Source organism: Panulirus ornatus, chromosome 46, assembly GCF_036320965.1.
Source record: "Panulirus ornatus isolate Po-2019 chromosome 46, ASM3632096v1, whole genome shotgun sequence".
NCBI classification, from domain to species: domain Eukaryota; kingdom Metazoa; phylum Arthropoda; class Malacostraca; order Decapoda; family Palinuridae; genus Panulirus; species Panulirus ornatus.
The window spans coordinates 7,454,607-7,481,068 of record NC_092269.1 but is presented as its reverse complement, the minus strand read 5'-3'; the positions used below and the strand labels follow the sequence as shown (position 1 = coordinate 7,481,068).

Below are 26,462 nucleotides of genomic sequence, written 5' to 3'. Positions count from 1 at the left end.
TCTGAGAGGATCTATGAGTTATTGTAAATGAGAATATAGAATTCAAAAAGCACTCTGCTAAGATAGTGCTTTTGATCCAAATAATGAACACAAAATATACTGAAAACTTTCAAAAGAATAACAAAATGGCTAATGATGAAAATCTTTTGTATAGAAATAAAAAGAGTATTGTCAGAAAGATGAAAAGGGTTTGCTGAAATGGTTTGGACATATGGAAAGGGTGAGTAAGGTGAGGGTGATGAAGAGGCTATATATTTCACAAGTGTATGAAATAAGCAGGGGGAAAGAGAAGGTAAAAGGATGGATACTCCTTGAAGGCTTCAGAGTATGTCACTTATAAATAACTTATCAGACAGACAAGAGTAATACATCTGGTTCATACTGTACACATAGACTGTGCACTTTATTTGTTAAGAGTCTTGAATCTTTATTTTATGAGTACTGATTTTTGTATTTAATTTCCTTTTCAAATACAAGGACTTTGCAATTCTAATGATTTTAATTTATATCATATCACAAAAATCAAACGTGTAGGAAAATGATTATATTTATTTAAAAAACTATAAATGCAATGCACTTACGTTGATAACAAAATCTACCACTAAAATCACCTTAAATCTGCTTCACAAGTATAGTGCATATTCTATCAAAAATAATAGACTAAGAAAATACATAAGAAACTAGTAACTTGAGTTCTGGTGTTCTACTCACAGAAATACCCTGAAAAAAGTAAAAAAAATCAGTTACTCGTTTTGTAATCACACAAATGAGAAGTTTATTTTTGTTTCATTGAGTGATGAAAGGCCAGGAAAGGAAGAAAACCAGCACAGTGAAGGGAATGACTACTGTGTGGCCCATCGTATGGACACAAGTGAGCAGAAAGTAAGGTGAAAGGATAAAATCTTTCAATACATGGGTAATATGGATGTCTTTCTAGGGCAATCTGCAGGAGTATGCAGAGACTTATGTGTGGAAAAGGTTCTACTTGAGCAACAATCTTGTATAACAAGAGAGCATTTGTAAAGATTCAAAAAAGAAAGGTCCCCAGTTACTGACATTATCAAATTATTCTAAACATATATGCCTCTCTTAATCTGATCTTCCAGTTTTCCTTAATATGCTAAGACTATCAAGGAATACAACTTTAACATATCGTTTTCCTCAGATCCATTTTCTATACACTGTACCACTTCACTCCATCACTTAAAGCTAACTTTCACATCCTTAAGACTTTTCCATTCATCCATACATCCAATTATAAGCTCTCTTAAAAGCCTGATATGTAACTTATTACTATATTATTATTATTATACTTTGTCGCTGTCTCCCGTGTTAGCGAGATAGCGCAAGGAAACAGACGAAAGAATGGCCCAACCCACCCACATACACATGTATATACATACACGTCCACACACTTTATTATGCCTTCTCCAGATCCATAAATGCTACATACAGATTCACTTGCTTTTCTAAGTATTTCTCACATACATTTTTCAAAGCAAACACCTGATCCACACATCCTCTACCACTTCTGAAATCACACTGCTTCTCCCCAAACTTATTACTATATACAGTTATTTCATGCATATAGAAAAAATTAAAACATGACAACACAAATATGCATACAAAATTAAAAAATGCAAACACAAAGCTACACAAAACAAGGAGTCAAGCTTAAAAATAAAAATATGCATGCAAGTTCACCAAAGAAATAGTGTGCTTAAAAGTGTTTAGTTTTTGTAAAATTCATATAATCAGTGAGAATTTCTTAATGAGAGGGTCCTACAAGGGGTTGTAATGTAGCTCTTAAAAATCTAAAACCATTTCTCTTTATGGTGCATATCCCTACAAGCATCAGAGAAAGTACTTAAGCAGTGGGAAGGATTAAAACACTAGAGGTTAGTCTCTATATCACCATTCAAAAATGTACAGCAAGAAAATCCTGAGTGGCACAGTTATACACCCATGAAAATATTTCCTCACTGACATGATGGACAAGGAAAATAAAGAAAAAAGAAAACAAGGTACAAAAATCAAGTAAGATAAAATGATTTAAAGAACCAGGGTCTCAAATTGCTTAATACATTGACTACAATCATTAGAAACCACAATGGGCCTCGATTAGTGTACCTATATAGTGTGCCAGACAAGCTACAGCATGACAATTACACTACTTATAAAACTTGGCCTTAAATAGTCTGCTGATCAGGGGAGCAACACAACAGTTTGATCCCAGACTGAGCTGTGGGTACAGAAGACCTCTGAAACCACAATGAGGTTCCATATCAAGTCAGAAACAAAGGATATGAGTTCTTGCTTACTATTGGATAATGTCAGAATTCCAATGAAACAAAATACCATACAACTCACAACCCAAGATATGAATGCCAGAGTTCCAAGAAATGACAAAATGTGGAAGGGGAAGGAATCTTCAGATTCTTCTGCCCTTAAATCTCGAACAGAAATGATATGACCTTTAGGTTGTGATGGCTTCAAACCCACAAAGGAAACTTATGATTCTACCTGGGTCCCGGTAGGACCATCAACCTCAAGGGCCTTCATGAAAAATCACAGTTCCACGTGAAGTCTCCACAGCTTATTGACCAGGGTCTCATTGCATCCTAAACCATACAAAAGCTAACGATTTGCTTCAGCCAGATCTACAACTGCAACCACAATCAATTATGAAGAGAAAAAAATATCTAAAACTTGGGGCTCCAGGAGTGAATAACTCCTGGGCAATATTTGTTCATGTATGAAATTTTAAACAGGCATGCATACACAAAACACACCCAACAACACCTTACATACACATGAGTCTATACTCAATTGCACATAAAGACAAACAAGAATATGTATACAAACAAAAAGTGTAGAGTAAAAACACATGTCATTGCAAAGGAGTTTGCACTTCATTTTACAAAGCAAATTCATACACTTGCGTTGACAGAAGATTATACACATGAACATAAAAAAAGGAAGGAACAGAAGGGGGCCTGGTGAGGATATTCCCTCAAAGGCCCAGTCCTCTGTTCTTAACGCTACCTCACTAATGCGGGAAATGGCGAATAGTATGAAAGAAAAAGAAAAGCAACTTCTACTTGCAGAGAAAAACCCTCCAATATTTGTGAAAAATGCAAGTGTCATTTCTGATTACTGTGGATATTACTTGTTTAATTACCAAATAACAAATGCAAAAGCTTCTTATTTTCAAGACATGTCGATAAAGGTTCATGCTTCAAATGCTAAGATGGTAATTATAGACTGTGGATGCAAGAGTGGATATAATAATAGTTTTAAAGGGGATCAGAGTTTCTTAATGTAGATGGCAAGAAAGTTAATGACATAATAAAGAAATAAACTTCAAGACAAGAGTTCATGGGTTGAATACAATAATTATATCTAACTTACCTTTTTCTTCAAATTTTGCTCTTAACGGATGGTTATCTTTCACAGTGAATGGCAGCACAGCCTGTTTATAATAATCTCCACAAACTTCCAAGTTACTGATCACTGACGACATGAGATGTGCCTTGCCTACCCATGTTCCTGTGAGTAATAGGTATAAAAAACGAAGTTTAATAAGACTTTCGGTCTTAATTACATTTTCATTATATAATAGCAACTTAGTCTACAATAATCTTTAGTAACTTGCATTTGTCAGAGGTCACTTTCACAAATACACACACATTCTATTGCTTCGAAGCCTGGAAAAAATCATTCCATAAGGCTTTGTTTGCCTAGGATTTTAGTTTGCTTTAAAAAGTTTTTGATTCCCTGGAAAGAACTGTGCATCTCTAATATGGTAAGGTGTTCCTCACAGATATATTGTAAATGATATGGCTTTGGACATTGAAAGGATTATTGCAATGGTTTCATCCATCCTAAAGCTCCAGTGAGTAGACTTACTGGGAGAAAGAAATTTTAATCCTAATCTTGGAATGCAATTCATCCTTCAACCCTAAAAAGAAGTTCAGAAAGCTTACTGGTCCCACAGCTCTAAGCACCATACAAAAACCTAAGGGAAAGTCTTCCTAGCATAGCACTAAATGATTTCGGTTCTATTTAAGAGACCTACTCACATAATTTTTATAAAACACTAAAAGAAATCTCTAAAAGAATAAATACAAAAGTGATACATTATAAACAGTTTAAAACAATAAGAAAGAGTTACAGAGACAGGCATAACACTATACCTGAGTTCTCTTGTATGTAGATGATACTGTGTTCATAAAAAATAGCACAAAACAACTACAGACTATAGCTGGTGTGCTTAAAAGAGTATGTAAGAGGAGGAAACTAATTGTTAAAATTTACAAGTGAAATGGATATAATTAAAAGAGGAGCTTTGAAGTGTGAGATGTGGCTGAATACTGAGATGTCAGAATTGAAGACATTAATACCTTGCAAGTATATTCACTCAGGCTCTGGTTTCAGTGAATTATACATGACAGCAAGAGAACAGAAGTGTACAAATGAGATGATTGTTCATTTGATCCTTACTATACTTTGATAAGTAAGGAGACACTGGGTTAAAGAAAATCATATCGTAAATTTATTCAGAGAATATGGGAAAATGCAATACTGACAGCAAGTGACAAAAAACAGACAGACAAGTGGCTGGAGTTCTGAAATAATGAGATACAATTAAGTTTGCTAGATTATACAGATTCTCTGTAAAAGTTTTTTGATCTTCCTGGATAATGAATGTGCATCTCAATTATGGTAAGGTTTTCCTCACAGAATAATGAAAATGAATATAGGTTTGGATTTTTTTTATTTTTCCTCACAAAGAAGGAACAGAGAATTGGGCCAGTGAGGGTATATCCTCACGAGGCCCACTCCTCTGTTCTTGGACGATACCTCGCTAATGGAGGATCATGAGAAAATATGAAAAGAATAAATCTGGCACATTTCAAACCTCCTTTCCATAAAAATTAAAATTGTACCTGACAGAGAAATAAATGAAGGTTAGCTCATTTTCTCAGAGCTTTATCAAACTTACCTGGAGCTTCAAAGGATATGGCTGTAAAATGAACATGAAGATGATAAAATGATGGCTGGTAATGGAGATATACACGTTGCTTGTGAGCTGGCAATCCATACTTCTCCTTGATGGCTGCCTGCAAAGAAAATATGGCTGAATTTGTTTTATAGGTGAATAAGAAGGCAGAATTTGGTTGTAAGGATACACACAAGCTGATAAACTCAATGACAAACATAATGTATCAAGCTATCTAACAGTTTGGCATTTGTGGATTCTCCACTACCTATGCAAAACATATGATCACCTGTTCTGGATATTTCCTTGCTCACACATGAAACAGTGAACATGTATGAAAATCAAAAAAGGAGCAAGCAGCATGGTACATGACACAGTAGAGAAAAAACACAGAACTGGTGTGTAAGGCTTGGCTGTGGATGGAGGACTATTATTACACTGCATTACTCACAAGAGCTTGAAAGTGAATGTGAGCAAGTTAGTACACTACACTGTCTGCTCCTGGTGCTAATTCCCTATTTGGAAAACAGTGAATAAGTTTGAGGTAACTGATGCAAGCAATTACTGTTTTTGCGTTCTTACCGTGCCTTTCTCATATACATTTTTGAGGAGTGTAATGTGGCATCCTCTTAAGTCACGTAAAGATGTAATGTCACGCCGATGAACAATGGCTTGGAGGTAAAGATCCTCCATTTGTTCCCCTGTCCATTTTAAATCAGGTAGAAGAACGAAACCACAGTCAGGATCTGGATCCTCAAAGACGATGCGGTCTGCTTCCTTCTTGTGCTCCAAGATGTTGTAGATCCACTGGAAAGAGTTGTAGGTTAAGAATCTAAGTACTGTACAGAAATTATTATGAAGTAGCAAATCCAGTTCAGTGGGATAAGCATCCAAACACTGTTTACTAGCCTGCAGAACTGGAACCAAGGACTCCAGCTCTACAAATATTCCACTCAGATAAAGTACATTATGCCTCAAGCAGGAGCAGTTCGCCTGCAACTGATCACACCAAGAGATGCAGGTTTTTATGGGTTGAGTAGCATGTGAGATGAACAAATGATGTACATGAAAACATAGAAGTTACAAAAATCTTTACAAATGGAACAATGGAATTAGGTATGTATAAAACATGACTGAAAAGTAAAGAACCTTAAAGTGAAATGAAGAGATGGGTGTCATATTTGACACATATGATACAAAAAGTTATGAAAAAAAGTGTTTATGGAGATGGAAGGATAGAGTGTAAAAGATTTTGAGTGAACTGGGCCTGAAGATGCAGGAGGGTGAAAGGTATGGGACAGAGTGATTTGGAATGATATGCAGAGATCGAAGTGCCGTCAATGTTATGAACTGGGTCAGGTGAAACATTTGGGATAAATCATGGAAAGGTCTGTGGATCCTGGATGTGGATACAGAGTTTTGGTTTTGGTGTATTACACAGCATGACAGCTAAAGAACAGATGTGAGTGGATGTGACCTTGTGGCCTCCCTTCATCTGTTCCTGGAACTACCTCGCTAATGCAGGAAATGATGATCAAGTATGAAATATATATTTTTCATTCTTGATCACAAATTCCGACATCTAGGAGGTAGCACCAGGAGCAGACTATCCTTCTAGCTTTATGGTATTTTTGAAAACTGCATATGCAAAAAAATAATCATCTGTAGCAAAAATAAGTTACATTTAGTGAAACATTAATCAGAATATTATGAAATAAAGTGCCTCATATTACTTCTAGCATCTAACGCTGACCATTCTGCATCATCCTAAAGATGTACCTTCTCAGTGGTAAACCTAGCAGGGTAAAAATTAAATCCACAATTACAAAAACCTTAATGCTTGTTAGATCACCAGTAAAGACGTACTTTTAAAGTGTAAGAGTAGGTGACAAATGCAATAAACTGAATAAATATTCACTAATTGCATAAAGTGTACATTAGTTTAAAAAGTTGAATGATAGTAATGGTCAAGTGATAGGACCCTTCGCATGTAAAACACCCTTCCGTACAGTACAAATAGATAATTATGGAAAGGCTCTCCCCTTATGAGGCTCTACTTCCTGATGTTTCAATTTCTCGAGTCCATTATACTTTTCAATGCTATTAAATCTGATACAATATTCAAGTCAGAAATAGGAGATTGAAGTGTCCTACCCTTTATCAAGTCATCCTACTCTTAATAAACAAACGTGCTCTTTTTCTAAACACCCTAACTGAAGTTGTATGCACTATACTCCTTTACATAAAAACTTTACTCAACACTTTCACAGACATTGGCAGTGTTTCACATTCTATTTGTAATACAATAACACAACCTCTGATTTTGAAAAGTTTGAGATGAATGTACTAAAAATTATATTTCTATTTTGCTCTGTCGCTGTCTCCCGCGTTTGCGAGGTAGCGCAAGGAAACAGACGAAAGAAAATGGCCCAACCCACCCCCATACACATACACACAGTCCACACATGCAAATATACATACCTATACATCTCAATGTACACATATATATACACACTCAGACACATACATATATACCCATGCACACAATTCACACTGTCTGCCTTTATCCATTCCCATCGCCACCTCGCCACACATGGAATAACAACCCCCTCCCCCCTCATGTGTGCGGGGTAGCGCTAGGAAAAGACAACAAAGGCCTCATTCGTTAACACTCAGTCTCTAGCTGTCATGCAATAATGCCCAAAACCACAGCTCCCTTTCCACATCCAGGCCCCACACAGCTTTCCATGGTTTACCCCAGATGCTTCACATGCCCTGATTCAATCCACTGACAGCACGTCAACCCCGGTATACCACATCGATCCACTTCACTCTATTCCTTGCCTGCCTTTCACCCTCCTGCATGTTCAGGCCCCGATCACTCAAAATCTTTTTCACCCCATCTTTCCACCTCCAATTTGGTCTCTCACTTCTCCTCGTTCCCTCCACCTCCGACACATATATCCTCTTGGTCAATCTTTCCTCACTCATTCTCTCCATGTGCCCAAACCATTTCAAAACACCCTCTTCTGCTCTCTCAACCACGCTCTTTTATATTTCCACACATCTCTCTTACTAAAAATATCCTAATATTTTACAAAGGTGACCTTATCTACACACAGCAAACTGCCTTTTTATAATCATGATACAAATAATTATGACTCTTTACCTGTTTACTAAAAGATGATGATTCTATGAATGGCTTAGTGACCTCCTCATACAATGCAGGAGTTTCATTGATAAATGAAGATGGCTGTTTTTCAAAACGAAGAATGTGCTTTTCTTCTGCTGGATAGATTATGGTGGTTCTCACTTCTGAAAAATATCAATTAGAAGAAAATCATTACAGGGAAACATATGCTGTACTTAAATTTTCCCATGAAAAAAGGGGAAAAAATCCATTCTGTTATGATTACACACCCTAAAGTCCAGAACAAAGGTTATGGAGGTATTCAAGTTACTGTTTTCATATACTTGGCATAAAGATTGTGGACCCTTTACTATCACTTCATCTGCACAAATCACGATACAGCTTTTCCATCTCAGCTCCTTTCATTCTCAATCTTTACAATTCATCGGTATCACCATATATTTATCAATTCAATCTATCATATCAATTGAAGACCAAGAGAAAAAGAAAAGAAAGAAAAAAAAGGTCACAATCAGTTAGTAATTCCATTCTACAATTGAAGAAAATCAGTCAGAAGTGAACATCACATATGGTACAAATAAAAATAGACACGACTGGATCACCAAATTAACAGCATTTACATCTATGTAGGTACAAAACAGTAAATTATACAATGGGAGTATTAGACTAAATTTCAGTTCACTGGCCTCATCTGTTAAAAGGAATGAATGTAAAACTCTCTGCCCATATACACAAATTGTGATCGCATACAAAAGACGCACACAAATAAACTCTTCCATTCAGGGTAAGTTTTAGCAGGCACTGAATTATCTAGAAAAGACATACACAGAATGTTAAAGCTCATGGTCATGATGAAAGTTTTCCATATGTGCTAAAGATGTGTGCTGATACATTTGACCACTTGAATATTGTTCAAGATGTCACCAGAGAATGGTTATGTTGAACAAGGTGTTGCAGAAGAAATTTAGAGTACCAAGGGAATGGAAAAGAGTAAACATCATACCTATCTTTCAGAAAGGTGACTAGAGGGATGCACAGAACTAAAGACTGGGCTCCTTGACAAGTATGGTCTGTAAAATACTGAAAAAGATAATCAGAAAGTAAAGGGATGATTACATGCAAAGGAGAAACTATATAAATGTGAGACAGTATGATATCAGGAATGAAGATAAAATGTAACAAGCTATCAAATTTCTAAGAGAATGTAAGCTGTAAATTCCATTTCTAACAAGAGAAGACTGGATGGATTGTCTGTATCATGATTACTGGAAAGCATCTGACAAGAGATTGGTAAAGGAGCTGGATCTTCAGTCATGAATAAGTGGGAGACTCCATCAATAAATAGGAGACTCCATCATTGGATAAAAGATTACCTTTAAAAGAAAACAAAGGAACTACTAGTCTGAGAAGCCTTTTTAAAAGGGGTTAAGGTCACCAGTGGTGTTGTGCAGGGATCCTTTCTGAGACTGCCTTTCTTGATTTATGTAAATTACTGGCTAGATTGACTGGACTCCTATGCAAATATGTTTGTGGCTGATATTAAAGGTCATGAAAGAGGTGAAAATAAAGAGGAATGGATCACCCTACACTGGTACCTATAAATCAGAGTTAAAAAAAAATAAGGATGGGACACAGTGAAAGAGCTCAATATGAATATCACCAAGTACGAAATAAGCTCCAGAAATCTGCATAAAAGAGAAACTTGGGAGAAAAACTTGTCCCTACCCTGTTGTCATATTCCACCATTAAGTTAACAGTAAAGGTCAACTGTCTGTTGGCAAACAATAGTTTGGTAATCAAGTATACAGATAAGTATATATTCAGCATGCTGTTCACATCCTACATCACGCTAAAATCAGAATATGCTTCTCAAGTTTAGTCACTGCATCTACAAGGCACAAACTAACAGAAATGTTTACAGGGTTAAAAAGATGGTATCAAAATCAAGAGCTGAGTTACAAGGAGAGGTTAGAGGTCTTAAATTCAACCATACAGGGAAGAAGAGGAAGGGGTAGCCCAATCACAACCTTCAAGTTTTTAAACCAGTTTGATGATGTGAATGGTGAACAGTTCTTCAAATGATGCAAGAATACAATCAAAGGCCATAAAATGAAATTAAGCAAGAAACGTGTTCGAAAAGTGAAGGGTACTTTTACAGCATACTGGTGGTCTGTCTATCTATCTTATCTGTATCTCTGATGCCATAGCAAGTCTCCATAAATGGGGAATTCTAGTGCGAGCATGTCAGCCTTTAGTACCTCACCCTTAACAGGCCACTGTCTGAGGGAAATTCTAGCATGGTGTTTTCAGAGGCTCTTACCTAATGTTCATACTGACCACTTCTACCTAATGTTCCAATCAAATACTTTTACCTAATGTTCCTACCAGCAACTTCTAACTAACGTTTCTAACTAATGCTCTCACCTAATGATAGAGATAAGAAGAATGAGTTGTGCTAGTTAAGCACTGTCAAATGTTATTTGTGACAAGGAGAGATCGTATATTTGTGGACAGCATGCCAGTAGTCCACATGTGGGTGAGGGAGACAGAAGAGACAGCTACCTGGGTCAGAGGAGTGCAGCATGACAACCACTGTTTTGCAAGTTCACTACGCAGCCATCACTAACCCTTCTGATACCCAGGCAGTTAGTACCGATAATATACCTCCCTGGTTGGTGGCTGCTTGCCAACTACTACCTACCATGAATGAAATAAAATGAACAATAAAATTGTGAATGAGAACAGCAAACAGAAGCTTAAAAGAATTGTGTGATAGTTAAAAAAGTATAAGAGAAGAGGCACCATGAGTGTAAAACTCCCTCCCCATCCAATACAAACATGTAATCAACTTCATCTGCATTTCCTTAACATTCAAATGCAGTATTTCCAAATAACATGTGCTTTATGTAAGCCTCCCATTATTCCCACTAAATTTTTGAATGCAATAGCCATTTGTTAACCATATGAATCTATATAAAAGTTATAATAAAGCTTTTACTGAAATATATGTACAACCCAGAGTACTAAGATGAAAAGGAATAACAAGAAAAGTCTGGAGTTTTAGAAGCATGTAAGCAGTTGCTCATATGACACTAACACTCACCATTAAGCTCTGGTGGCATTAAAGCAGTCTTGTTGTAATAAATGTCATTCTGAAATATCATTTTCAAACTTGTAGAGCCAGTGAAAATTTCTTGGAGTTTATCATTGTTGAAGGGAAGTTTCTGTAAAGAAAAACCTATATGAAATACATCACAAATCTAATTGTTTAATGATATAATCAACACTAACCATCTTGCTGCACAGCTATGAATAAAAAACAAGCATATCATTCAACAACTCTCAGCATCCAACATCATTTAACTAGTTCAATTATGGCCTCTCAGTCCTGTAATATCTGTAATAAGCTCATCTATGTATTTTCAGCCCAATACCAGCTTAAATTCAATGTACCATTATCTATTCATAATTAATTTAATTGCATGAGGAAAGGCATACAGCACATCCAATCATGGCACATTTCTCCCAGTTTCCCTCATTGTACCTGGAGTTTTAGTTCATAACTGAAAGGTCATCTTTAACTAATATTACCCTCATATGTGGGTTTGGCTAGTCCTGAGAGATTTACTTCTGATCCTTGATAGTAAAACTTATGATACAGTACTGTAAATAAGATTAATAAATAGCAAATACATGTATGATTAAACAATAATCTCACGCTCATTCTTAACCTGAGCCAAACGTTTGGCGTAACGATGTAGCTGGAAGATAGAGATGTAATGGTGGAAGGGGAGGGGGGAAGATGGCCCTGCATCGACATTGACCTCATCAAGGGAGAGGGATGCTTCGGGAGATGAGCTATCAATCTCAGAGCCTACACCATTACCTTAAAGCCCTTGAAGTTTAGATCAGTTACAAAAGATTAGGTCATTTACTATCTTCACTACACCCTCACCTTCACTTACGCCCTTGCCAGGTAGGTCAGGGACTTTCGAAAGATTAGCTCAGTCACTAACTTCACTATACCCATAAATCACTTACGCCCTTACCAGGTAGGCAGTTATGAAAGATTGGGTCAGTCACTATCTTCACTACACCCTTACCTTAAAGCCCTTGAAGTTTAGGTCAGTTAGAAAAGATTAGGTCATTCACTATCTTCACTACACCCATAATTCACTTATGCCCTTTCCAGGTATGTCAGGTACAAAAGATTAGGTCAGTCGCTAACTTCACTACACCCTTACTTTAAAGCCCTTGAAGTTTAGGTGTTACAAAAGATTAGGTCATTTGCTATCTTTACTACACTCATAATTCACTTACGCTCTTGCCAGTTAGGTCAGTTACAAAAGATTAGGTCAGTCGCTAACTTCACTACACCCTTACTTTAAAGCTCTTGAAGTCTAGGTCAGTTACAAAAGATTAGTTCATTAACTATCTTCAGTACACCCATAATTCACTTATGCCCTTGCCAGGTAGATCAAGTACAAAAGATTAGGTCAGTCGCTAACTTCACTACACCGTTATCTTCACTTACGCCCTTGCCAGGTAGATCAGGTATAAAATATTAGGTCATTTACAAACTTCACTACACCCTTACCTCTACTTACGCCATCTTCACTACACCCACTCCTTCCCTTATGCCCTTTTCGGGTAAGTCAAGTCTTTTGCTAACTTCATTACACCCTTACCTTCACTTATGCCCTTGACCGGTAGGTGAGGTACAAAAGATTAGGTCAGTAGCTAACTTCACTACACCCTCACCCTCACTTACGCCCTTGTCGGTTAGGTCAGGTCCAAAAGATTAGGTCTGTTGCTAACTTCACTACACCCTTACCTTAAAGTCCTTGAAGTTTAGGTGTTACAAAAGATTAGGTCATTTATTATCTTCACTACACCCATAATTCACTTACGCCCTTGCCAGGTAGGTCAGGTATGAAAGATTAGGTCAGTTCCTAAATTCACTACACCCTTACCTTAAAGCCCTTGAAGTTTGTTATAAAAGATTAGGTTATTTACTATCTTCACTACACCCATAATTCACTTGTGCCCTTTTCAGGTAGGTCAGGTACGAAAGATTAGGTCATTCGTTATCTTCACTACACCCTTACCTTAAAGCCCTTGAAGTTTAGAAGTTACAAAAGATTAGGTCATTTACTATCTTCACTACACCCTCACCTTCACTCACTTACTCCCTTGCCAGGTAGGTCAGGTACTTTCGAAAGATTAGCTGTTGCTAACTTCACTAAACCCATAATTCACTTACGCCCTTGCCAGGTACGTCAGGTACGAAAGATTAGGTCAGTTGCTGTCTTCACTACACCCTTACCTCAAAGCCCTTGAAGTTTAGGTCAGTTACAAAAGATTAGGTCATTCACTATCTTCACTACACCCATAATTCACTTATGCCCTCTCCAGGTATATCAGGTAGAGAAGATTAGGTCAGTTGCTATCTTCACTACACCCTTATCTTAAAGCCCATAAAGTTTAGGTCAGTTACAAAAGTTTAGGTTATTTACTATCTTCACTACACCCTCACCTTCACTTACTCCCTTGCCAGGTAGGTCAGGTACTTTCGAAAGATTTAGCTGTCCTCAACATCACTACAACCTTACCTTCACTTACGCCCTTGCCAGGTAGGTCAGGTACAGAAGATTAGGTCAGTCGCTAACTTCAATACACCCTTACCTTAAAGCCCTTGAAGGTTAGGTCAGTTACAAAAGATTAGGTCATTTACTATCTTCCCTACACCCTCACCTTCACTTACACCCTTTTCGGGTAGGTCAGGTACACTCAATTCTCATTATAAGCTAGTGGGTGGTGATTCACAGGTTTGTGGCATATCTTCACTACACCTATTCTCCTAACATAACTCCACTACTCCTATCCTCCTAAGATAACTCCACTACTCTTGATGGACCTTGCCTAAATTTGCATCTGGGATATTGCGGTGTATTCATTGCTCACACACACACAAAAACATGAATCACCGAGATGGCTTTCGTCACCAAACCAGTCATCGAGAGTGGCTTCAAACCTGAAGAAATCGACATTGCTCTGCCACTGAGTCTCGATGTCTCCTTCAGCGACATAGACTCTGAGATTGATAGCTCATCTCCCGAAGCATCCCTCTCCCTTGATGAGGTTGACGTAGATGCAGGGCCATCTTCTTCCCTCCCCTTCCACCATTACATCTCCATCTTCCAGCTGCATCGTTACGCCAAACGTTTGGCTCAGGTTAAGACTGAGCGCGAGAAGAGGAAGTGGAGAATACCTCGTGTTTCACAAGAAAATTTGGAATATGAGACAGTGTGCAAGAGAAATCCTACCCGGCCTAAAGCACTTAAAAGTGTTCGTAGAGAGAGAAACCAGCAGGAGAAAATATGTTGAGTTCCTTTCGATTTTCTCTAATGCAGAGGTGGAGAAAAGAGACTGAGAGATCAGGGGAAGAAGAAAAATATTTCCAGTTGATGCTGATCTCTCTGAAGAGGAGAAATGGGATATCTCTCCCCTCCCAAGTGCATTGAAAATAATATTAGTGGTGGTTTTCTTAGCTCTGTCTCACGCTTATGTTGAGCCTCCTTGTCAGAGGAGGAGACTCCAACAAAATCAGAGGAAAGCATCAGTTGCGATACGTCTCAGCTTCTCTCAGACTTGAGAGTTTCTTCAGAGGACAAGACTACGTCTAAGGGATCAGGAGATCCCTCTCCGAGGAGCATATTGAACTTGGACAACGAGACTTACCTGTTTTTGAAGATGACATTTTCTGTTGCTTTCAATACGTGATGTTCCGATGGAAAGGAGAGTGCGTCTCAAAAAAAAAAAAAAAAAAAAAAAAAAAAAAAAAAAAAAAACTTTTGAAAGGAAATTTTAAATACATATATATGTTTATGTGATTGTGTCAATGATAAACTTTAGTATATATGTGTGTATTATATATATATATAATATATATATATATATATATATATATATATATATATATATATATAAATATTTAATATGGTAGTCCATGTGTGGCGAGGTGGCGATGGAAATGAATAAAGGCAGACAGTGTGAATTGTGTGCATGGGTATATATGTATGTGTCTGTATGTGTATACATATGTGTATATTGAGATGTATAGGTATGTATATTTGCGTGTGTGGACGTGTATGTATATACATTGTGTATGGGGGTGGGTTGGGCCATTTCTTTCATCTGTTTCCTTGCGCTACCTCGCAAACGCGGGAGACAGCGACAAAGCAAAATAAATAAATGAATATTATATATATATATATAAATATATATATATTAAATATATATATATATACTATATGAGGATTGGCGGAATGCGTGCATAGTGCCATTGTACAAAGGCAAAGGGGATAAGAGTGAGTGCTCAAATTACAGAGGTATAAGTTTGTTGAGTATTCCTGGTAAATTATATGGGAGGGTATTGATTGAGAGGGTGAAGGCATGTACAGAGCATCAGATTGGGGAAGAGCAGTGTGGTTTCAGAAGTGGTAGAGGATGTGTGGATCAGGTGTTTACTTTGAGGAATGTATGTGAGAAATACTTAGAAAAGCAAATGGATTTGTATGTAGCATTTATGGATCTGGAGAAGGCATATGATAGAGTTGATAGAGATGCTCTGTGGAAGGTATTAAGAATATATGGTGTGGGAGGCAAGTTGTTAGAAGCAGTGAAAAGTTTTTATCGAGGATGTAAGGCATGTGTACATCTAGGAAGAGAGGAAAGTGACTGGTTCTCAGTGAATGTAGGTTTGCAGCAGGGGTGTGTGATGTCTCCATGGTTGTTTAATTTGTTTATGGATGGGGTTGTTAGGGAGGTGAATGCAAGAGTTTTGGAAAGAGGGACAAGTGTGAAGTCTGTTGTGGATGAGAGAGCTTGGGAAGTGAGTCAATTGTTGTTCGCTGATGATACAGCGCTGGTGGCTGATTCATGTGAGAAACTGCAGAAGCTGGTGACTGAGTTTGGTAGTGTGAAAGAAGAAAGTTAAGAGTAAATGTGAATAAGAGCAAGGTTATTAGGTACAGTACGGTTGAGGGTCAAGTCAACTGGGAGGTAAGTTTGAATGGAGAAAAACTGGAGGAAGTAAAGTGTTTTAGATATCTGGGAGTGGATCTGGCAGCGGATGGAACCATGGAAGCGGAAGTGAATCATAGCGTGGGGGAGGGGGCGAATATCCTGGGAGCCTTAAAGAATGTGTGGAAGTCGAGAACATTATCTCGGAAAGCAAAAATGGGTATGTTTAAGGAATAGTGGTTCCAACAATGTTGTATGGTTGCGAGGGTGGGCTATGGATAGAGTTGTGCGCAGGAGGATGGATGTGCTGGAAATGAGATGTTTGAGGACAATGCGTGGTGTGAGGTGGTTTGATCGAGTAAGTAATGTAAGGGTAAGAGAGATGTGTGGAAATAAAAAGAGTGTGGTTGAGAGAGCAGAAGAGGGTGTTTTGAAATGGTTTGGGCACATGGAGAGAATGAGTGAGGAAAGATTGACCAAGAGGATATATGTGTCAGAGGTGGAGGGAACGAGGAGAAGTGGGAGACCAAATTGGAGGTGGAAAGATGGAGTGAAAAAGATTTTGTGTGATCGGGGCCTGAACATGCAGGAGGGTGAAAGGAGGGCAAGGAATAGAGTGAATTGGATCGATGTGGTATACCGGGGTCGACGTGCTGTCAGTGGATTGAATCAGGGCATGTGAAGCGTCTGGGGTAAACCATGGAAAGTTGTGTGGGGCCTGGATGTGGAAAGGGAGCTGTGGTTTTGGGCATTATTGCATTGCAGCTAGAGACTGAGTGTGAACGAATGGGGCCTTTGTTGTCTTTTCCTAGTGCTACCTCGCACACATGAGGGGGGAGGGGGAAGGTATTCCATGTGTGGCGAGGTGGCGATGGGAGTGAATGGGTGCAGACAGTGTGAAATGTGTGCATGGGTATATATGTATGTGTCTGTGTATGTATATATATGTGTACATTGAGATGTATAGGTATGTATATTTGCGTGTGTGGACGTGTGTGTGTATACATTGTGTATGGGGGTGGGTTGGGCCATTTCTTTCGTCTGTTTCCTTGCGCTACCTCACAAACGCGGGAGACAGCGACAAAGCAAAATAATAATAATAAAAATAATATTATATTATGGATGGGGTTGTTAGGGAAGTGAATGCAAGAGTTTTGGAAAGAGGGGCAAGAATGAAGTCTGTTGTGGATGAGAGAGCTTGGGAAGTGAGTCAGTTGTTGTTCGCTGGTGATACAGCGCTGGTGGCTGATTCATGTGAGAAACTGCAGAAGCTGGTGACTAAGTTTGGTAAAGTGTGTGAAAGAAGAAAGTTAAGAGTAAATGTGAATAAGAGCAAGGTTATTAGGTACAGTAAGGTTGAGGGTCAAGTCAATTGGGAGGTAAGTTTGAATGGAGAAAAACTGGAGGAAGTAAAGTGTTTTAGATATCTGGGAGTGGATCTGGCAGCGGATGGAACCATGGAAGTGGAAGTGAATCATACGGTGGGGGAAGGGGCGAAAATCCTGGGAGCCTTGAAGAATGTGTGAAGTCGAGAACATTATCTCGGAAAGCAAAAATGGTTATGTTTGAAGGAATAGTGGTTCCAACAATGTTGTATGGTTGCGAGGCGTGGGCTATGGATAGAGTTGTGCGCAGGAGGGTGGATGTGCTGGAAATGAGATGTTTGAGGACAATATGTGGTGTGAGGTGGTTTGATCGAGTAAGTAATGTAAGGGTAAGAGAGATGTGTGGAAATAAAAAGAGCGTGGTTGAGAGAGAAGAAGAGGGTGTTTTGAAATGGTTTGGGCACATGGAGAGAATGAGTGAGGAAAGATTGGCCAAGAGGATATATGTGTCGGAGGTGGAGGGAACGAGGAGAAGTGGGAGACCAAATTGGAGGTGGAAAGATGGAGTGAAAAAGATTTTGAGTGATCGCGGCCTGAACATGCAGGAGGGTGAAAGGACGGCAAGGAATAGAGTGAATTGGATCGATGTGGTATACCGGGGTTGACGTGCTGTCAGTGGATTGAATCAGGGCATGTGAAGCGTCTGGGGTAAACCATGGAAAGCTGTGTAGGGATGTATATTTGCATGTGTGGACGTATGTATATACATGTGTATGGGGGTGGGTTGGGCCATTTCTTTCGTCTGTTTCCTTGCGCTACCTCGCAAACGCGGGAGACAGCAACAAAGCAAAAAAAAAAAAATATATATATATATATATATTCCCTGGGGATAGGGGAGAAAGAATATTTCCCACATTTTCCCTGCGTGTCGTAGAAGGCAACTAAAAGGGAAGGGAGCGGGGGGCTGGAAATCCTCCCCTCTCTTTTTTTTTTTTCCCAAAGGAAGGAACAGAGAAGGGGGCTGGATGAGGATGTTTCCTCAGAGACCCAGTCCTCTGTTCTTAACGCTACCTCGCTGACGCGGGAAATGGCGAATAGTATGAAAGAAAGAATATATATATATATATATATCCCTGGGGATAGGGGAGAAAGAATACTTCCCACGTATTCCCTGCGTGTCGTAGAAGGCGACTAGAAGGGGAGGGAGCGGGTGGCTGGAAACCCTCCCCTCTCGTTTTTTTTTTTAATTTTCCAAAAGAAGGAACAGAGAAGGGGGCCAGGTGAGGATATTCCCTCTAAGGCCCAGTCCTCTGTTGATAACGCTACCTCGCTAATGCGGGAAATGGCGAATAGTACGAAAGAAAGAAGAAAATATATATATATATAGTTTGTGGGTTTTTGAAAAATTCTCTATTTTCTTGCAAGAGTCTGAGGGGAGGCTATATAGAAGGTGTCCATACGAGATGTCAACATTTTGCTTTCCATTGCTGAAATATCTTCAAGAAAATGTCAGGTAAAGATTTGAATACGATTTTATGTGAGAAAAGCATATGAAAGTAGCAACATTTATATCTAATGGCAGTGCATAAAAAGAGTGGGCATAAAAGTAATTGTGGAAAATGTAGCTATTGGGAAATTCCTTCTGTCTGTTAAAGATGTGGTCTCAGACTGGTAGTTACAGGTTGTAGGGGTATGATCTTGTCCAAGACTTTGTAGGAAATCTTAGGTCACGTCCTGAATAAGGACCATTAACAATTACCACTCTCCTATACACTGTACAAAACATACTCAAGAGACTTAAGCCTTTATTATTTGAACATTCATTTTTGTCTCTCTTGCCCTTATAGAAGGGAACTACATAATTCCTTTCACTTCTGACCTTCTACCCTAGCTTCTGACTATGTATAAGTTGTGGAGTGCTACAATGAAGATTTTTTTTTTTTTTTTTTCATACTTTGTCGCTGTGTCCGCGTTTGCGAGGTAGCGCAAGGAAACGACGAAAGAAAGGCCCAACCCTCCCTACACATGTACATACCAGTCCACACACGCAATATACATACCTACACAGCTTTCCATGGTTTACCCGACGCTCACATGCTTGATTCAATCCACTGACAGCACTAACCTGTATACACATCGCTCCAATTCACTCTATTCTTGCCTCCTTTCACCCTCCTGCAGTTCAGGCCGATCACACAAAATCCTTTTCACCCATCTTTCCACCTCCTATTGGTTCCCTCTTCTCCTCGTTCCCTCACCTCGACACATATATCCTCTTGGTCAATCTTTCCTCACTCATTTCTCCATGTGCCCAAACCATTTCAAAACACCCTCTTTGCTCTCTCAACCACGTCTTTTATTCACCTCTCCTTCCCTTAGTTACTTACTCATCAAACCCTCACACCACACATTGTCTCAAACATCTCATTTCCACACATCCATCCTCCTGCGCACAACTCTATCCATCCCACGCCTCGCAACATACAACATTGTTGGAAACATTCTTCAGAGACTTAACCATTTTTTGACTTTCGGATAATGTGTCTCTACTTCCACACATTTGCAAGGCTACCATAAATTTTCGCCTTCCTCCCCCACCTATGTATCCACTTGCTTCAGTGGCACAAATGACAGATACTCCTAGATTTAATTTCAGCTGACATCTAGATGTTACTCACATTCAAATCGAGCTAAACTGAAGACTCAAAATGTTACGACTGTCAAGCACCCTTTCATTACTAAAACTGGTTAGGACTCCATTCATACCATCCTCCCACCTAAATATTTCAGTCACAATGCTAGAGGAAAAGGTACCACGTATCTTTCTTAGAACTTTATGTTCTGTGAACAGTAATGATAACTTCAACATATCAATCTGGTCATAAAAAACTAAACCTAAATATTTACATGTATGTTGCTTATTATCTAAAAAAAAAATATAAATATACTCTCATAGTTCAAGGGTAAGATAATATAGACTCACTAATTATTATTTTTAATTATGAATCTTTAAATTATGCATGAAATAAAAAGTAAGTTTTTTATTCTGAACATGCAAATACATCATGAAATCTCCTTAAAAATACAAATCTTAGTATAATCATCTACAAGTTACCTGTAGCATAACAACAGCTGTGCCATCTCTACCTTGGAGTCGCCCCTCAACAGCTACTGACTTGTGTTCCTCACTGTTATTCAAAACACGTATAATCTCAAAGTCTTCAAAAGATGAGATGAGTGAATCTTCTCTACTGGAGACCTCCACCTGATCACAGCTTTTGTCAGTGGTACTGTCAACTGCATCACTGCAATCATCTGTCCGCATTCTCTTGCTTGGAGGTAAAACATCTTTAGCTACCGCCTCTGCCATCTTTCTGCCAGATAAAAATTCAAGTATTTAAACTTTTTCAAGGCAATATGATGTAACATACATTTCAAGGCTTAGAAAGAACAGACCCCATGTCATATCTAATCTTACAATATGAAGAGGACTAAGTGTGAAAATTATGAAATGATAATATACAATATGGTGTACACCTAGAGAATGATGTGAGTGCATGAGGCTGTTTCTAAACATATATACACCTATAACCAGCACACTTCATTCTTTTCGACCACTGACAATGCTGCAACCCTACAGAAGACAACTTTTCATTAGCAGTGCATTCCCCCTTCAGGAAGCCATAGACCAAGCCTACACAAAGCTAATACTGTAATATAGCTTTCTGTGAATTTCTATGAAATCAGATGAGGGTTTCAAAGGTTCTTTCGATCTGTATGCAGGTTTCACATACTTTTACCTTAAATTTTCTCAGATCACCACAGCCCCTCTACTACTTATTCATTACTTACAAGGATGAATTCAAGCTATTTATCAGGTTACCCTCACAACATACCTAACTTTGGCTATCGAGTCTTTTCCTCCTGAAATACCAGTGAATGATTTGGAGAACACAATACGAGTTGCGGAGGATGATACAGGGCATTGTCATATATTCTACACTGTTAAACAAGCCAACAGTGGGGATCTACGAATATGGAAAATCATGAGAATAATGCAAGATTTCATGAAACACGTACAAATTCAACAGAACCTATTAAAATGTTACTTATCCATTTTGGCTGCTGGGGGAAGTTAGGAGAGGTTTTTCATAAGTTCTGCAAATTTTGTACATGTTTTACCAACCTCTGCATTAATTATCCCCACATTTCCCCTAATATACGTAACCCTCATAACTAACAACTTACTTCATTTAAAAATAACACTCTGCAACTGTTACTGTACTCAATATATGCTACACAGGCATTTGAAAGACAAAATCACATAACAGCTAAAGCTGGTTTAAACCAAAAGGATAATTTGATACATTACTAAAAACATAATGATCCACATCACGCTCCCTCGGAGTCATAATTTCTACCAAGAACAAGGACTCAACTGAGACGCATATTTTCACCCCCCCTAAAATTCATGTCATTGCCATGGTGCCCCTAAAGTAAACCAATAACCATCATTGCAAAGTGGTAAACCTATGCCGGTAACACTTGGTCTCTGGGGTGACCGTAAATTATATAGGACGCCCTACATAACCAAGTGGCCCAGCGGACGAAAAGTAGAACTTCGACCTTTAATGAGGATACAGCCTGGCTGAGGTGCCATTCCATTACTGTAAGGGTTATTACATCCCAAAACTGAGTTTCAAAATACTGGGCATAATCGTACTAGACTTTACTTGTGTGACAACAATAAACCACCCGCAAAATACTACACTCAAGTGACAAAATTCAACATTTAATTCAACTGATCCACGAAACGAAATATGTATTTTAGCATTCGCACTCAATGTTAATTTCTCACTATAGTGATACAGTTAAGAGGAACAAACCTCTTGGAGGATTAGTACCGCCATAATATCCTTACCTTTTCAAAATTCGGGCAACGAACTTATTTTTCACCTCTACTGTTTGTTTACAGTACAAAGCGTCCTGTATATAAACTCTGAAGGGGATAAAGTACGTGTATATTTAATAATAAATTACTGTCAACAGTCAATAGTTTTTATATGGGGAAAAAAGGTACCTTTTCACTCATAAAAAGGTTATATATAAAACTTACCATCTATACGGTGACTCCCTTATATTCCTGGGCGCCATTTGCAGACCTTGAATGTCGACAATTTCCTTCCTAGTTAATCCTATGTAATCGCATCATTTTTCCTTTTCCTCTTTTCCGCTTATATACCAGAATAAAGGGTGATCTCGAATGTGTTATACAACAGCTTCATGAACATACATCTAACTCCTTTCATTTATCTAACATTATTAATAAGACATCATATATTAAATATTTTTTTCTTTAGAAATCTGAAACTGAGAAATCTTTGATTAATGCTATAAATGAGTAAGGGACGATAATTCTGATGACAGGGTGATACTATTTAGGACAAATTCATTTGTTCGGTTTATACAGATTAATCAAAGCAAAATTTTCATCGATTTACGCGAGATATAAAGTAAATCTACAATTGTCCAACAGCGGCTTTCCCAAATTATAAAGACAAAAACACAAATAATAAAATAAGTCACTGGATGTCAGGGTACAAATGAATTCACCAACAGATATGCCATTGACTTCACACAGTAATCTGTGTTCCTTGTGATTATTAAACAATTCGTCAAGTCCAATGTGCATCTATATGATTAATATTATTAAAGAAACTTAAAAGATTTATCACCAGTTCTACATCACTTTGGCACATCATTCGTTCCAGGAATTAATTCATTGTCAAAGTTTTTCTATTACATAGGAACTGCAACTGCTTAACACAAGGTGGTACAAAGTCCATGGCATTCACAAAGTTGGATACAGCATCATAAATGATTAATAACATTAGCCTTAATGGGATAATTACAATGTTCTATGTAGGCCCACACCAAACTGCCTGAAATTACTTTTATGAGTCATTCCACAAGACCCAAGATTATGTTTGTACGGCTCATTATATGTAGAATAAATACAGACCAAGTGAAAAACACCAGCTTTACAAGTCTTTTCTCGTGTAATTCTGGCAATAATGTTACGATACTCTTTCACCAATATGGTTTTGGGTTCTTGGAAATTGACATGAACAGTGAGGAGGTTAATCAATATAACAAGTGCATTATCTTCTTCATGCATTGTAGTCACAGTTCAATAGGAGAGTCCGTCAAAGGTTTTTTCAAGTTCACATTTCCAACAGGATTCCCAAGGATAAATTATGGAATTAGAGCAATATCTGCTGATAAATACTTCTTGACATACACACACACCGGTACTGGGTGCAAGATTTATTGATGTTCCCAGTGATCGCCAGCTGTTAATCTATCCTAATTAAACTTGAAGTGCTTCATTTGTCAGGTTCGTTGAGTGGCTATGAATTTTCATTGGTAGTTTTATAGTTTATTGTATCAAGAAAGCAGTGCCAGTTTACTTTTCAATGGAAAGGCAGACATTGGTGTTGTCTAGATATTTGTAATATTCTATGGTTTCTGTAGACATTTTTTTCAGCATGTTTATCTGCTTATGTCGGCAACTCATGGGGAAAAACTTGGAAAGTGCTTCGTGTTGGTTTGGTTAATGGTAGCGGTGAAACATTAAATGGCATGCTCTAGGTCTGGTACATTGATTTCTTGCATTGTTTGAGCACATCACAAAATATGGGATTTTCTTTTTACCATGTTGCTGACATCAAGCTAAATTTTTCAGGCACTTGTTTCCTTGTGCTGGGATATAAAAAAGGATGCCATTTACAATTCATGGTATATATACCAGGTATGTGACCTTACTTTCCTTATGAAATGCCCTTACATTCTACTTTCATCATGTTTCTCTGGGTATAAAGTTATACCATCTTTTATCCTAAAATTTTCACCTCCTGGGCTAAAACTACTTGAAAAATTGAGAATGCTCGAGAAGCTGTTGTGCTTCAAAATGGTCACATACAAATACAGATTACTTCTGCATTATATCATTAATCAACCTAAATAGTTTCTCTGAGAAAAATTCCAAATAAATCAAGGGTCGATTCATAATCTGGATAAGTAAGATGAGCTCCTACAAGTTTATTTCCAGCAGTTTTAATATGCCAATACAACCACCTGCCAAGAAACAAAGGATCTGTGGTTACAATTGACTGTATATAACAAGCACATCATCATGATGGCAAGTAATTAATTAATATCCTCTTTAGCATTAACAAATTTCATTTATCTGTAAAGTTTAGTTAACAATAAAATCACAAGGACGGATTGATTCACACCAAAATTTCAATATACTTTCTTTTCATTAGCATCATCTGGCAGTACAACATATTGCAATTTTGTTCATATACCTCAGCAAGCCAAGAACTCATCTAACTGGTTTGTTACCAAAGAGTAATTTTTTGCTGGTAATTATTATTTTTCATATTTGTCCTTTGTTCATTATATTCATGTATATTTATGCATGTTATCCCTGGGGATAGGGGATTAAGAATACTTCCCACGTATTCCCTGCGTGTCGTAGAAGGCGACTAAACGGGGAGGGAGCGGGGGGCTGGAAATCCTCCCCTCTCGTTTTTTTTTTTAATTTTCCAAAAGAAGGAACAGAGGGGGCCAGGTGAGGATATTCCAAAAAAGGCCCAGTCCTCTGTTCTTAACGCTACCTCACTAACGCGGGAAATGGCAAATAGTTTAAAAGAAAGAAAAGATTTATGCATGTATTTCTATCTAACTATATGCATGTATTTTGCTTATAAAACACATGCATACAACGAAAACAGCATTTGCATAAATTAATATCCAAACACATTTCTGTCTTTGGTCACAATTAATTTCTAATAAACTCGACTATAATGAATATCTTTAAACAATTCTATTTCAAGAGGGAAAATAAAGAGCCAGAATATCACAGAATATTTGGTGCTTTTTATTGTTTTCTTACAAAAGCTGATAATCTATGGCTACAGGATGAAACTGGACATTACTTAAATTCTAAGTTCAAGAGGTTAAATCTAAATCAAACTATTCTGATGGACAAGCATATGCACGAAACAATATTAGACAGGAATAATGATAACTACAAAATTGGAAATTCAATTATAATTGAGAAAATGGCACATGAGAGAGAGAGTGAAAATAAAATGCATATTAAATTATGACACCATAAGGAATGATGGTACTTATGATCTAGAAATACGGGACTCTCTTCACTGCCCTAACACAAAAACATAACAGTAATTAATATGGTACTCAGTGAATACTCAGCACCATAGGACACAGATATTTTTCTCTTTTTCAAAAATCAGTGGTTCTGTAGCAAAATCTATGCAAATTGGTCCCAACAGCAGTATAAATTTCTGAGAACTTTATATATTCCCAAAGCTATATAAGTATAGTACTTGTTATTTGAGGCATTTTCCATTATCACCTACATATCATGGACCGATTCTCTGAGACGAATTTTTTCCATTTCCACTGGAAACATAGCTTTTAGCCATTCAAAACCTAGAAGATACTTGGTTTCACACAAACTTGTTCAGTGTTTTACATGTGAGCAAAGTAGTGCCAAGAACAGAAAAAATAGGTTCATTTGCTCACAATCACTCTCTAATTGTCATGTATAATGCACTGAATCAGAGCCCTAGTCACAGTCAAGCACCTAACCAACCACTTTCTGTGTCCTTGTTCAGCTCACAGACAACAGGCTGCCTTCAGTAAACACATTAAACAATACCACAAGAATTTTACAGACATTATAAAATCTGGTTTGCTATCAAACACCATATAACAGTTACCTATTCAATGGCTAATCAAAAAAGACACTGTTGCAGTAATTCATACTAAACAAAAAAATGTTACGGCAGATCAAAAATGACACTGTTGTAGTAATTCATACTAAACAAAACAAAAAAATCGTATTATTTAACTGTACACTCTCATG

The 26,462-nt window shown here is 37.8% G+C and overlaps 1 protein-coding gene across 2 annotated transcripts; it reads right to left on the bottom strand.

Annotated features, from left to right (window-relative positions):
• Positions 1–534: 534 nt before the first annotated feature.
• Positions 535–22,755, bottom strand: Dcps (Decapping enzyme, scavenger). 2 transcript variants are annotated; one of them, XM_071688767.1, is made up of 8 exons: positions 22,620–22,755; positions 20,619–20,877; positions 11,257–11,377; positions 8,172–8,317; positions 5,585–5,809; positions 5,006–5,123; positions 3,412–3,549; positions 535–720 (listed from the first exon to the last, which is right to left on the bottom strand). In XM_071688767.1, exons 2-8 carry the CDS (start codon positions 20,871–20,873, stop codon positions 704–706), a joined length of 1,020 nt encoding a protein of 339 aa, XP_071544868.1. In that variant the 5' UTR covers positions 20,874–20,877; positions 22,620–22,755; the 3' UTR covers positions 535–703. The 2 variants fall into 2 exon arrangements, with proteins under 2 accessions (XP_071544868.1, XP_071544867.1); XM_071688766.1 differs by lacking the exon at positions 22,620–22,755 and adding an exon at positions 22,425–22,557.
• Positions 22,756–26,462: the final 3,707 nt, after the last annotated feature.